At 36.2% G+C, this 14,393-nt stretch overlaps 1 protein-coding gene across 2 annotated transcripts in view; it reads right to left on the bottom strand.

The window, feature by feature from the left end:
• The window catches only part of VIRMA (vir like m6A methyltransferase associated), a 67,007-nt gene that overhangs the window by 34,263 nt on the left and 18,351 nt on the right, over positions 1–14,393 (bottom strand). For both annotated transcript variants that reach the window (XM_014841662.3, XM_014841661.3), the window contains exons 3-9: positions 14,187–14,273; positions 13,042–13,090; positions 11,359–11,527; positions 9,345–9,467; positions 8,062–8,334; positions 5,043–6,183; positions 320–811 (exon numbers count right to left, since the gene is read on the bottom strand). In XM_014841662.3, coding sequence (XP_014697148.1) covers positions 320–811; positions 5,043–6,183; positions 8,062–8,334; positions 9,345–9,467; positions 11,359–11,527; positions 13,042–13,090; positions 14,187–14,273 — 2,334 coding nt within the window. The remainder of the gene's footprint in view (positions 1–319; positions 812–5,042; positions 6,184–8,061; positions 8,335–9,344; positions 9,468–11,358; positions 11,528–13,041; positions 13,091–14,186; positions 14,274–14,393) is intronic.

Genomic DNA, 14,393 nt, shown 5'->3' on the forward strand with positions numbered 1-14,393 from the left:
GCAGTCTTCATTACTCTTAAGGTATACATTCCTGTGCCCTAGGATTCCCGTCAACACAAATTAGCAAGAGTATTACAGTTGCAATCTTTGTCAACACATGGGGCAAGTGGAAGAAGCGGGTAAAAGATCCATTTCATTTCTTTACAGACACATCTTCGAGATTTCTGTCACTCTTAATTCTTAATTAACAAGTTATGTGTTACGTCAAAAAATAATTATAGCTTTTACTTTCAAAGCAACACCTTCTTTTAAGACAGTAGCCCATTAGTGATGCATTTTCAAATACAATACAAAATTTAAGGAATAAATAGAAAATTACCCTAAGGCTTCTTTGGAATAGTACTCCATTAGAGTAATAAGACTTTGGAGATTTTTCTCAAGACTGAAAACATGGCCAACAGCTGATCTTCCCACAGGATTAAAAGTAATCAAATAAAGATTGTGAAGGGTTCCCAAGAGATCTGAATGGTCAGTTTCTTCACTGGCTGTACAACGTTGAAAATGGCTAAACAGTTCTGTAATACACTGCAATGTCTGTGTTGAGTCCTGTAGCCACAAGGCAAATGCATCATCAATAACACCATCAGTTTGGAGACCTTCCTCTTCATCTTGATCATAAAGGTGACACAGAGCTCGGATCAACAAATTTGTTGCTTCGTATTCTGACATAAAAAAAAGAAGACCCTTTTGTGACTGTGCAAGAAATTTTAAAACATCTTTTGTGGCTTGCAGCACACCAGGGTGGGCACTTGTTACTGGAATTGACAGAAGCAAAGTAACCAACTCCAAGAAGTGATGACTGTGAAGATACCTGTAGAAAATTAAGTGATATATGTCAAGTCAGTGCAAAACATTATTCATTTATTCAATATTCATTAGACAGGAGAGAGGTAAAAATTTTAATGGCCATAATCCTTATCCTCAGCAATATAATGCTTTGACTAAAAACATGTGAGTAGCAAGTCCTCTCTCCAGTGGACCAAATAAAAGTGAAAGTTCTGGGGCTGGTCCCGTGGCCTAGTGGTTAAGTTCGCGCGCTCCACTGCAGGTGGCCCAGTGTTTCATCAGTTCCAATCCTGGGCGCGGACATGGCACTGCTCATCAAACCACGCTGAGGTGGCGTCCCACATGTCACAACTAAAAGGACCCACAACTAAGAATATACAACTATGTACTGGGGGGCTTTGGGGAGAAAAAGGAAAAATAATAAAATCTTAAAAAAAAAAAAAGTGAAAGTTCTGGGAGGCTTTTTCCTAGCTAGCATTCAATGGACGTTGAAAAATAACTGTTGACAAGTTTTCTCTTTCCAGAGTCAACCCTGACTTTCAATTCTGGGCCTTCTTTCCAGGTCACTAATCAAATGCTCCTTTTTCACCATCGTCCTAGTCTACTTATGGCATTATCAGTCTAAGAGTGTCTAGGAAAAATACAGTACATACACTATAAAAATAGAGAGCACATTCAGATCTAGCACAGGTAGTATATCTAGAGAAAAACAATTTCAAGTTACAAAATTTCCGTATTTTAATAGCTAATGCTAACATACACAGCACTCTTTTACCAAATCCAACAACTGTTTTTTAGCACACATAGTGTTAGGTGGGAAGTCTGAATTTACCCAAAACCCCAAAATAGACACAATTACTACTAACTTCTTAATGCATCAGTTTCCTTACCTGTATGGATTTCCTTCTTTATATGTAGGCTCTGCCAGGTTTAAACTCTTTTCTAAAGTCAATTTGTTCAAAGTGAAACTTAACCAGATTTTAAAGAAAAAAGAGCCAAAAAACAGTATTTTTTCAAAAATTCAAAAATGAGGGAAAAATATCTCTTAACTATAAGAGATTAGCTTAATATAAATTTATTAATTTTGAGTTACGAAAAATACTATAATTTTTTGAATGCTAAAAAAGAATAAAAATTATTTAAAATACTGACTCATTTCCTTCACATTTTTAGTCACTGCAAATGGTGACACAACAATTTCCATAAATACGTCAAAATATTACTAATAAGTAGATTAAAGACAGGAATTTATTTTTATCAAAAGCTAAAACTGTCCCCATTTTTTTTAAGACCTCAATTTTTTAGAGCAGTTTTAGGTTCACAGTAAAACTGAGAGGACGGTACAGCGATTTCCCATTACCTCCTGCCCCAACACGTGCACAGCCTCCCCCATTATCAACATCTCAAACCAGAGTGGTACATTTGTTACAACTGATAAACCTACATTGACAAATCATAATCACCCAGTCCATAGTTTACAGTAGGCATCACTCATGGTATTATACATTCTATGGGTTTGGACAAATAAATAATGACCTGTAACCATCATTATAGTATCATACAGAATATTTTCACTGTCCTAAAAATCCTGTGTGCTCCACCTATTTATTTATTCCGCCCTTGCCCTGAAACCCTGGGAATCAATGATCTTTTTACTGTCTCCATAGCTTTGCCTTTTCCAGAATGTCATATAGTTGGAATGAAAGTATAAAATCACCTCCTCAATCATATTACTGCTTAAACTGAGGCTTCTACTTCGTGATAAAAACACCCCAGTAACTTTTTACTACAAAGCCAAAGAGAACCATCAAAGAAGATAAAATTCCAGAATTACTATGCTCCAAGAGCATACTAAACTACCTTATGAGGCATTCAGAAAACAGTTAACATAGCAGGCCTCAAACTGCTTCCTCTTAGAAAGGCCTGCTTTCAAGGTTGGCCCCTTGACTGGCATCTGGGAACTTGGATTTTGGAAGAGTTCCTACCCCCAACTGATAAGAATGCTCACCATGCCTAAATTGTTCATGCAAACAATATGGTTTACGCTGAACACCTGCTTTCATTCTGGGAGTGTGGAATTCTGATATGTGCTAGGTACTGGGTGCCTACTTGGTTATCCCCCAATAATAAGCTTGGGTGCTGAGATTCTAACGAGCTTCCTCAGTAGAAAACATTTCACACACGATGTCACGATCCATTGCTGGGGGAAGTAAGCAGGTCCTGTGTGACTCCACTCGGAGAGGACTCTGGAAGCTTGTGACTGGTTTCCCCAAGCTTCACCACCATGTCCTCTTTATCTTTGCTGATGGTGGTTTGTATCCCTTTGCTGTAACAGATCACAGTTGAGTACAATGCTGAGTCCTGTGAGTCCTCCCAGCAAACGGATTATCTTGAGAGGCCCCAACAGGGGACATTAGAATCCTGCCATCACTTCAAACTAATCCTTCCAAAATACAATTATTTCTCCTTCCAAAATTCACTCTCCCTCTTATTTTACCAATTTCTGTCAATAAAACCGCAGTTCCGATAATTACCCTAGCTAGAAACCTCCAAACATCTTTAGCTCCTTCTCTCTTCTACCTACTAGGTCCAGCTGCCAAGTCCTAGTAACTGCTCTTTCATAAACTCTCTCGATATTAGCACAATATTTGTCTTTCCATTCTCTCTAACTGCCACTTTATTAGACCAAGTACTTAACGTAACACCTAGTACCAAGAATCTTTAGACTGGCTTATCTACCTAGTAACTGTAATTTCTTTTCCAGTGCAATAATCTTGCACATATGATCTTAGAATACTACTTTGATTATATCAGATTTGCTACTCCAAAATATTCAAGATAGCCACATGCATTCTAGAAATAAAATAAAAATTCCTTAGTGCAGCATTCAAAGCCCCTTTTCCTAAAGTCTGATACCTAAACATACTTCCTGCAGTTATGGGGGAAAAACAGCACTTAATAAGCCGTTAATTACCAGTTTCCCCTCTGTGATTGTTTGAAAGTATTACCTCTTTCCTTTCACTCACCACCCTCAGTCATCCTCAGTGTATGACTTCATCTCCTACTTTATTTTTTTTTAAGATTTTTTTTTTCCTTTTTCTCCCAAAGCCCCTCGTTACACAGTTGTGTATTTTTAGTTGTGGGTCCTTCCAGTTGTGGCATGTGGGATGCCTCCTCAGCATGGTTTGATGAGCAGTGCCATGTCCATGCCCAGGATTCAAACTGGCGAAACCCTGGGCCACCAAAGCAGAGCGCGAGAACCCAACCACTCGGCCACGGGGGCCAGCCCCTCCTACTGTTTTAAAAATGAAGTGATCGGTGAGAGGTTCCTTTACTGTCTCTGCACTACAAATGTATCTATATTTGTACACTCATAAGGTTTCCTTACTCCTGCTTAAAGCGAAACCTCTACACTTGTACTCTTGACCTCATCTCCTATCAGACCTTGCTCTAGCAATTATCCTCTGTTACTCCTGTAAGAACTGAAACTAAGGTAAGATCTGATAGTTTCAATTAAAAACAGGAATGGATAGCTGGAGATTTTACAGTGGACAAGTACCCCATTTTCTGTTAATGCACTATGCCCCAAATTAAGGTAAAAATTAATCACAGAAATAAGGAATAAAATAATAAAAATGCCATTTTATTTACTATGTTAGCTAGAAAATTATTTACAGTCAAAACGCCAAAAACCAAGTCTCAAAAATTAAAACAAAATAAAGAAAATCTACTGTGGGTGCTGTCCCAGCAAACAGCAATGGCAAAATTGAATCAACAGAGAACTAGAGAGTTAGATGGCAGAAACAAGTGGCAATTGAACCTTAAAGAGATCTTCAACCAGGACTGTAAAATTAAAGTAAAATATAAGTTTAACTTACAATGTATTAGAATAATAAGGTACAAAAGGGTTCACACAGAAAAACTCTCTCCTTCCTATGCCAACCTCTTGTACCACCTTTCCAGAAGCAACTCAACAGTTTCCCATTTATTCTTGCTCACAGACAAGTTTATATAAGCATTGTTGTTGATTATTACTATCTTTAACTTAAGTTGCTATTACCACTTTAAGTACTAACAAAATAGAGTTCACCCACAGTAACATACTTCTCAGTTTCACTACGAGTATCTATTCTGAAATATCAAGCATCCTTACATAGATATGCCTTACCTACAAAGAGATAAAAAACTAAATCAACCAAATAAAATTTCCTCCAATGATTTGTGAAATATATTTTTCAAAACCAAAAATATCTTACCTAAAGAGAACAGGGTATGGATCATCCCTCTCTGGAGGTCCAGTAATACGTGCCATTGTTGGGAAAGACTTAACAGGAGGTTGAATCATTGTATGAGGTGCAGTTTCCATTAAATGAAATACTTCTTCTAGGAGGTTAATAAGTTTTTCTATTTCCCCTTCACTTATATTTGAGGATTCCAAAAGATCCATATCCATTGAAGCCTCTACCTCATTCTCATATTCTGGGTTCGTTCTCTCAAGTCCAGTATCTGTGTCATGATCCGGTTCGCTGTGGTTAGGAACAGATGAAGTCTTCTCTGCTAAATGATCACCAAGTCTTTTAATCTCCGACAAGATTTCATAGAAATGGCACTTCTGAAGGATGGCTGAGCCAGCAGTGACAACCCTCACAGTCTGATCTAAAAGGATGAGCTCCAGAAGTTTTTGATAACCACTTTTCTCATTTTGCCTACTTCTTAGAAAAGCTTCCATTCCTTCTGTCATACTAATAACACTGTCCAAAGCTTTAAAAGCATTTAACTTAAGGGAAGATGAGACATGATCAGCAAACAGGAGCTCAAATAACCCACTGATCACTCCTGCTTGTAGCAGTCCCATGACTCCTTGAGCCCCACATTCTGCCAGTGAGGACACTAATTTGGTCCCAGCTTTAAGCTGTCGGACATTCAAGGCAATGGGTTGGCGAAGGGCTACTTGTAAATTTAAAGCTTGCATAGTCCAGTCTACCAACTGGCTGAGGGAGTCTTGTTTTGTGTTTTTCAATTGCAAATAACTTAATCCTTTTATTATTAAACTTGGAATTTCTTCTAAAGCTGTTACCCATTTTGCACCTCTATCTTCCCGATACAAATCTAAGAGTTCAGTTAACTTCACTGAGGCTTCTATTGCTCCTGAATTTTCTTTATCTGGACCTTGATCCTTCATTCTACTGAGTTCAATTTCAAAAGTAGTCTTGTATGGACAGCTGAAGTATAAGAGTGGTACAAGCTCCCTATCATATGGATCGTATGTCATAGGAGGAACGGAAGCTAAGTCTTCAGCAGTGTATTCAACATCAAAGTTTGGATACTTAAATGTTTCACGTTCCAAGTCAGCAATTCCATCTTCATCACTGGAAATTTGTTCGTAACCATCATCCCCTGAAAATTAGTATGAATAACACTTAAGTATTACGTGATTGTTGTTTAATGCAAAAAACTCTGGTTAATCAAAAAATATTTTTAAAATTTCGTTTACAGTTCATTTAATAAGTATGGCAAATAATAAGAATTAATGATTTCCTCAACAAAATTAACTTATGCCCCAACATCTTATCAACAATTACCAACATTTTATAATTTCTAATAGAATAATTATGAAGAAACTTCACAAGCAAATTCTTCTGTTATATCTGTTCAGCTTTACAAGTAACTGTTGTAGATATCTTTTCCTCACAGAAACAAAATTAGAATTACCTCAAAGTGACAAAAATACTTCTCTCAGGAGGGAAGAAATTAAGTTTTCCCCCTTGAGAGAGTATTTTTAAGAAGGAAAAAAAAGTTGATGAGCAAAGTTGACTACAATTAACTAAGAATTAATAGTGTAATTAGAAAGCTAAACCAAGTATTTTCAGCAAAAACCAGGTTCTTCTTAGAAAATGAATTTTGTACTCCTGAATTTTTACTTCTCTGTATTTACCTGTCAGTTTCCTAGCTCTGTATTATATAATTTTATAGAAAATCTGTTTATTTAAAATGCTGAGCTTTGCCAAAACAAAGCTTTCTTATTATCATGATACATGTGCAATTTTTCCCCCTTTTCAAACAAAACAGAACTAGACAGAAAACTTGTTGATTTTACTTTTTAACACCCATGTCTGGCTGTGGTAAAACAGATGGGTAATAATAGCCTGTGAAAGAAAAGAAAATGTTTCCAGAGTATTTCTCTAGTACCAGCCCTCTTTTAACATTCTTTTGCTCAAAACAATTTAGTCTTAGCAATATACTCATATCTGAAAAGATAAAGGCCTATAGAGGCCTAACTCTGGATCAGCCAGATGTCTTCTATTAAAAATCAAATTAGCCAGCCTCATTCTCTCACTTTCTCTACAAAAACAATCCCTGATTAAGAAAACAGCCTGCCTAAAATCTAACTTCTATTTGCTAGTCAAACACAGTAAATCTATAAAGGATTATTTGGTAATGTGGGAAGGGAGGTAGCTAAAAAAGTAACACTCAATAACGTAATTATTTATATTTTGTAAAAGGGCCCTTGTGATACTGAAATGACCCTCACTCTTATGTAGAACGACCCTCACCCACACTATTTTAGAAGAAACCAAGGCCCAGTATCTGTCAATTTGCACAAATGCTTTAACATTACATGCCATTTCTTAGACAAATTAAGAGTCAAATTAGCTTGAATAGCTCTCACTTTCTGCTTTGAATGAAAAAACGAAGCCTAACTAAAAGATTGCATCATGCTGTCACATGTCCCTGTATAACTGAGGTTTTTTTACCCCTGGATTTCTAAAAATAATGTAGCATTTTGCTAAAATAGCTAGGTGGTAGAAATCTTTAGGAATTCTACGCAGCTTACAACACCACTCCATACTCTGAAAAGAGCCCATCAAATTCCTAATCATCATGTATTTGCTGCATGAGCCTGCTTCCCTGGCCAAAGGTGATGATAGCAAGGGGCAACTGATAGGGTAGCAAGCCAAACAGAATCTCTCTCACAGGAAATGTGGAAATGGAATCAATATATAGCCAGATAGTTTAGGTTGGTTGGTTAAAGAGAGGAGATTAAAGCTGTGGGATGAACAGAGAAACAAGTTAGTTGACAAAGAGAAATCAAGTAGAAACATAAGGCAAAGATGGAAATCCCAGGTATAGTCAGTCTTGAGACCCAGCTACCTTCTGACCCTTGGGTTTCTTGAAAGCCATTTATCTTTTCTATACACTCTTTTGCATTGCTCAAAGCTGTATCAAGTTAGTATCTAGTACTTAAAACCACAAAGTCCAAGCTAACGTACTCACCTTCACCTTCTTCATCTTCCTCACCTTCTTCCTCTTCATCTTCCTCTTCCTCTTCAGGGATACTGTCTACTGTATGGCGATCATCCTCATCTTCATCCTCTTCGTCCTCTACATCCACATCATCTTCGTCATCTTCTCCTTCTTCTTGCTGTTCCTCTTCTACTTCTCCTTCATCAGAATACTGACCTTCCTGGGGAACAGAATTCCGATCAGGAGAAATGGGCTCAAAGTAATCTTCTCTATGAGGAGCATCCTCTTCCTTGTCACCAGACACTGAAAAATTAAGATTTAAGGCATGGATTATTTTAATGGTTTAAGTGACATGAGACAGAAGGATTGGACACTGCAACTACTTAATGACATTTTGGATGATTTAACTCATAAATACCCTAAAAAAAAAAGGGCAGAATAACTTGCTTTTAAAAAATATTAAGATTATATAGTGCACAGCCTTATACAGTGAGAATTAATAAAGTATATGAGGCCAGCCTGGTGGTGCAGTGGTTAAGTTCGCACGTTCCACTTCAGCGGCCCAGGGTTTGGATCCCAGGTGCAAACCTACATCCACTTGTCAAGCCAGGCTGTGGCAAGCGTCCCACATATAAAGTAGAGGAAGATGGGCACAGATGTTAGTTCAGGGCCAATCTTCCACAAAAAAAAAAAGTAAAATTATATGGGGCCAGCCCATTGGCACAGCAGTTAAGTGCGCATGTTCTGCTTTGGCCCCGGGGTTCACCGGTTCAGATCCCAGATGCGGACATGGCACTGCTTGACAAGCCATGCTGTGGTAGGCATCCTACATATAAAGTAGAGGAAGAAGGGCATGATATTAGCTCAGGGACAGCCTTCCTCAGCAAAAAGAGGAGGATTGGCAGCAGATGTTAGCTCAGGCCTAATCTTCCTCAAAAAAAAAAAGTATACAATTTTACGTTCTAATACCATAAACTAATCCTTTTCTTTTTAGCTATTAAGTAACTATACAGATTTTTATCTCTTCCAATCATACTGCTTATTTTTAACTATACTCTTCTGTACATACCATTATTGCATAATAACACTTTATTTTCAAAGCAATGTCGGTACAGCTTTAAGTGAATTAACTGATTTTTTTTAACAAATTCACCTGCCAACAGAAAAACACAAGGTAAGACTGCACAGGATGAAAAGGGAAGGGGTATTCATCAAGATTTGATTACCAGCATCTAATTTTTTTCCTTTAATTAAAAAGCACTGTTAACATTAATCAAGGAGAGAGCAAAAACTAACACTGATTTTATCTACACCTGGCAAAGGCATGGGATCATCTTCATCATCATCAGGTGGAGGGGGACCTGGTGGAGTTCTTGGTCCCCTTGGCTGTGGTCTTGGAGGGCTTCCATTAAACTGATCTTCTTTCTCCCCATCAGCTAGAGTTTAGAGACAGAAAAAGAACTTTCAAATTATTAAAGTATAATTAAATGAATGCAAGACAAAAATGCTATTCAGCATTTGAGTTTCTCATCTTCAGAATTTATGGATAAATTAGCTGCCAATTAATTTATATTGGGAAAGTTAGAATTTCTGACTTTCCACATACCAAAACATAAGGTATATACTCTTAGGCATTATTCAGAGAAATGAAGACTTATTTTCCTACAAGAAGATATATATGAATGCTCATAACAACTTGACTGCAATAGCCAAAAACTGGAAACTACCTAAATGCCTTTCAATGGTTGAATGGTTAGATAGACTATGATACGTTTAGACTATGTAATACTAGTCAGCAATAAAAAAGAACGAATTATTGGTACATGCAACAAAGTGGATGAACCTCAAAGAAATCATGCTGAATGAAAAAAGCCAATCTCAAAAAGACACTTATTGCATGATTCCAATTATGTAGCATTCATGAAATAATATAATTATAGAGATGGAGAACAGATTAGTGGTTGGCAAAGGTTAGGGATGGGTGGGATGGGTGTGGCTATAAAGATGTAACACCCAGGAATCTTATGATGGTACAATCAAGTATCTTGATTGTGGTTGTGCTTATGCAAAGCTAGACGTGACATAAAATTGCACAGAACTATACATACACACACACACACGGGTACATGTATAACTGGTGAAATCTAAACAAGCTCTACAGACTGTACGAATGCCAATTTTCTTGTTTTCACACTGTACTATAATTGTAAAAGATGTTAATACTGAGGAAGGCTGGAGAATAGTGCACAGGACTTCCCTGTTCATTTCTTTGCAACCTCTTATAAATCTATAATTATTTCAAAATAAAAAGTTAAAAACATACATACACACACAAACACACACAATGTATAAGGTTAAAAGTCAATTTTAAAACAAGTCAGTAAATTTAACAAAATTTTAGAGTAGCCAGGCACAGTGATAAAACTAAAGACACAAATACAAGTAAAGCATACTCTCTGCTCACAAGCAGCTCACAGTATGGTAAAAAAGACAAATAAGCACAGAGGAATGAAGGATTAAAAGAAAAAGAAAAGTGAAACATTAACTGTGCTTAGCAGGTTAAGATATAAGAAAAGGGATGAAAATACAGGGTGTGACCACCATCAGAGACAAGGACCTCACACTATATTACATCAGGATTAAGAGAAACAAAGGTCATTTTACGTGTGCTCATAAAATGCTAACAGTAAAGTAAATTACTTTTCTTAATGACTTCAACTGTAATTTCAAAATGTATTCCTGAAAATCCTTATTTCAACAGCTTACAGCAAGCAATACTGGAGTGAGGAGAAGAGACCCTGGGAAACATGAGTCCAGTTGCCTGCCTTATGGAAGGAAAGCCACTGCAGTTTATTGGAGTTCTTATTTTCTTGTCTCCAGTTAATGAGCAAAAAGTTCTCAAAAATGGGAAAAGTCTGCATAACTTATGATGTAGATATCTAAACAAATTTGAAATGCACTCCTGAAAAAACAGGCCATTAACATGAGTATTCCAATAATATATACCAAACTTATTACCTGTTCTTCAATTCTTTTAGAGAAAATTTTGATAGTAAACCATGAATACCACTAGACTACATTATTTACCTATTTCAAATGAAAAAAGTCCCTCAGCTCAATTAAAAAGCATTCCAGGAAAGTAGAGGAGGAAAATAACATGTAACCACCTTAACATAAGAAGAAATTCTTATAGGAAAGAATGGGAGACTGACACATATCTTGTCAAGTCTTAAGCAAGGTTCCAAAGATAGAAGAGCTCTTTGAATTACCTTTTGCTACTGTAATGAACCTAAGTGTCGTTGACAAACGCAAATTTTAAATTCTCACCATGTTTTGGATTCCTTTTCAAACTTGGCTGTGGCTGGGGAGGTGGTGGAGGTGGAGGTGGTGGTGGTGGAGAGTCTCTGTCATGACTTATGACTCTATCTACTGATCCATATATTGCCAGTGTCAGACAGTTGTACCAGCCTCTTAGCACCAAACCATCAGTATTCACCTGATTTTCGGGGAAAAAAATAGCTTTCAAATTAACACTTTAATATGCCAGAAGTAAATGATATCAAATTACTTGTGGTTCAACTAAAGTCTTTAAAAGTATTCTGAAAATGCAAAGGTCAAGACTGGTGGGAATTCACTCTGAGGTACAGCTTTCATACGGCCCTTCAGAGTTACCATACCTAAACCTGGCTCAAACTTTATCTCCTCAATCCCATACTTTATGTCAATCCTGTTCAAAAAGCATAACTAGATTCCCAACCAAGAGAAGAGAAATGAGAACAAAATTAAATGGGAGTTACTGCCAATTAATAAATTAAACCCCAATAATTACAAGAGTCATGGAGGTACATAAAAGCATAAACTGTGTCCAGGCTCAAGGATTATAAAGTTCATAAAATTGCACAGCATTCTTTTTACATGCCAAACTCATACACACAGGTATATTTTATGTATCCACATGGTACTTAAAAAGTAAGGGTAACAAGAAGCCGTAAACAAATTGTTTTTGCAAAGAAACTCTCCTAAAAAGCTCAAAGACTTTATCAATGCCATTAACTTTCAATATTTCCCTATAAAATAAAAATAACTATGTTTTACAGAACTTATCTACATTAATTGTCATATCTCCACAATAACTATGAGAGGTAGTCAGAGCAAATATTATCAACAAATAAGAAAATCAGAGTGTCAGCAGATGAAACTGGACTAGAAACCAAAGCCCCTGACTTCTGAGTTCTCTTTCCACTCTACCAAGTTGGTAAAGATGAAGTAATAAGTAAGTGGCAATGGAGCCCCTTCTAGAGGCACAATAAGGAAGAAAGAAATTACCATTCTCCTTGATAACTCTAGCAAACTCTAGTAAAGGGAAACTGGGGACCAGAAGAAAGACTCAAAGACTATACCCAGGGATTGACAGACTCTAAACAGAAATCACACGGAAGATAAAGAGAGAAGGAAGATAATTTTTAGTCTAAACAGGATGCAGAGGATTAAATACTCATCTCTTCCCCCCAAAAAACAGCAGGCTGAGTAGTCCCATATCAGATTACAATTATTTTTGCATTTCAGATGTGCTAGATGCTTCTAGAATGGCGTTTGGTATATCAAGAAAAAAAACATACTTTTGATATGAAAAGAAGAAATATGAAACACGTATTTTTAAAGAAACTTTAAGGCTCAGTGGTGTCTAATAACAATTTACCTTCCTGTCACCTTCTGAACTTGCCCACATAAATGAAAGAAGGAAAAGCACAGATGCTGGCCTCTCCCTGACTCACGTATAAAAATTAGGGGAAGAAAGAACTTTATAAGTAGAGAATGACATTACAATGTCTTTATTCCATTTTAAAACAGTTTCTGGATATAAGAGGAATCAGATAAGCAAAGATGATAATCTGCTGCACTAGAACCAAATAAGCTGACATTCTGCATCACTGGTTTATTTGGATCAAAAACTGGATGGAGGTGAAAACAAACAGTAGTAACAAGTTGAAAACTGACATCCGCAATTACCTTTGAGTTGGGTCTAAAGATGATGGAAGTATTCTCATCATATTCCAGGCTGCCAAAAGAGTAGGAATAATTAATAGGCTCAAACACCGAACATAACAGTTCATGAAGAAGTCTTTCTAAATTCATATATTTTAATAAAAGCAAATACTAAATTTTTGTTTTGACTTAATAAACCACAAAGTTCGGGTTTAATTTACTCCCCCAAAAAACGTTATCAAGAAAAAATATATAACAAACCCCCCAGAGATTCTGACTTAATTGGTTTGGGGTGAGTGTAGGTATCAGTATTTTTTTAAAACCACCCCAGGTAATTCTAATATACAGCCAAAGTAGAGAACCATTGCATCAGTCTTCCAAAAATGTATACTGGGACTAAAATTAAAGAAAAGCACCTATTTTTATCAAGTAAGTACTGATATAAGAAAAACATTCTACGTTAATATTAAAAACTAGCTGCTTCAGATTACCTTGGTTCCCTTCATTTAAAAAAAAAGGAATTATCAATACAATTTAATAACAAATGAATGAAGGATGAATAAAACAACAAGTCTAAAACACCGTTACTTCCTGACAGGGACAGAAATTTTTCCATTATTGCGCAGCCTTTAAACTTTTTTAATATATAAATGAGATCTATGTAAATCCTTACTGATCGATTATTTTGCAGATGTCAAAACAGCTAGATTTAATAATACCTAGCAGGTACTAAACAATCCCAAAAAGGGGGTATCTATTAACACAATACTCATTTTACAAAAGGTGATTAAGAAATTTTAAATTATGCAGTAGTGTGATATAAAAGATACAGACAAAATATTAGCTCGCAATGTGTTTATAGTTTTTTTAAAGAATCAAAAAGCAATCTTTTCTAAATTAGAAGGTTATTATAAAACCATGTATAAGAAATGCATATACCAATAAAAAGTAAATAAAAGATGATTAATGTTTCATACACTGAAAATTTTATTTTGTAAATAAACAACTTCTTAGGAGCTTGACATTTCTTTAATATTGCCAACCGATAAAATTAAACCCTAAGTTCTTGGGTCTACCACTTTATATATCCTTTTCTTCTATCGAAAGAATAAAAAGGTTTTGCTCACTAACTCATGAGTTTCTGGTGGCATTACCCAGTAGGTACATACCTTCCCAACCTATCGAAAACTGGGGCACTTGGTTTGCTTACATTGTTAAAGAATAAGTCTAATTGAAATGTGTGCGGAGATGTCTCCCTGTGAATGAAACAAAGTTGAAACGTCAGTCTTTGCAATAATCAGTTCCTAAATTAAAACAAAAAACAAAGTAAGTACAAATTTAAGAGCAATTCTAGAACTGAGATATAATATTCCTAA

The sequence above is a fragment of the Equus asinus genome, chromosome 12 (assembly GCF_041296235.1).
Source record: "Equus asinus isolate D_3611 breed Donkey chromosome 12, EquAss-T2T_v2, whole genome shotgun sequence".
NCBI lineage: Eukaryota > Metazoa > Chordata > Mammalia > Perissodactyla > Equidae > Equus > Equus asinus.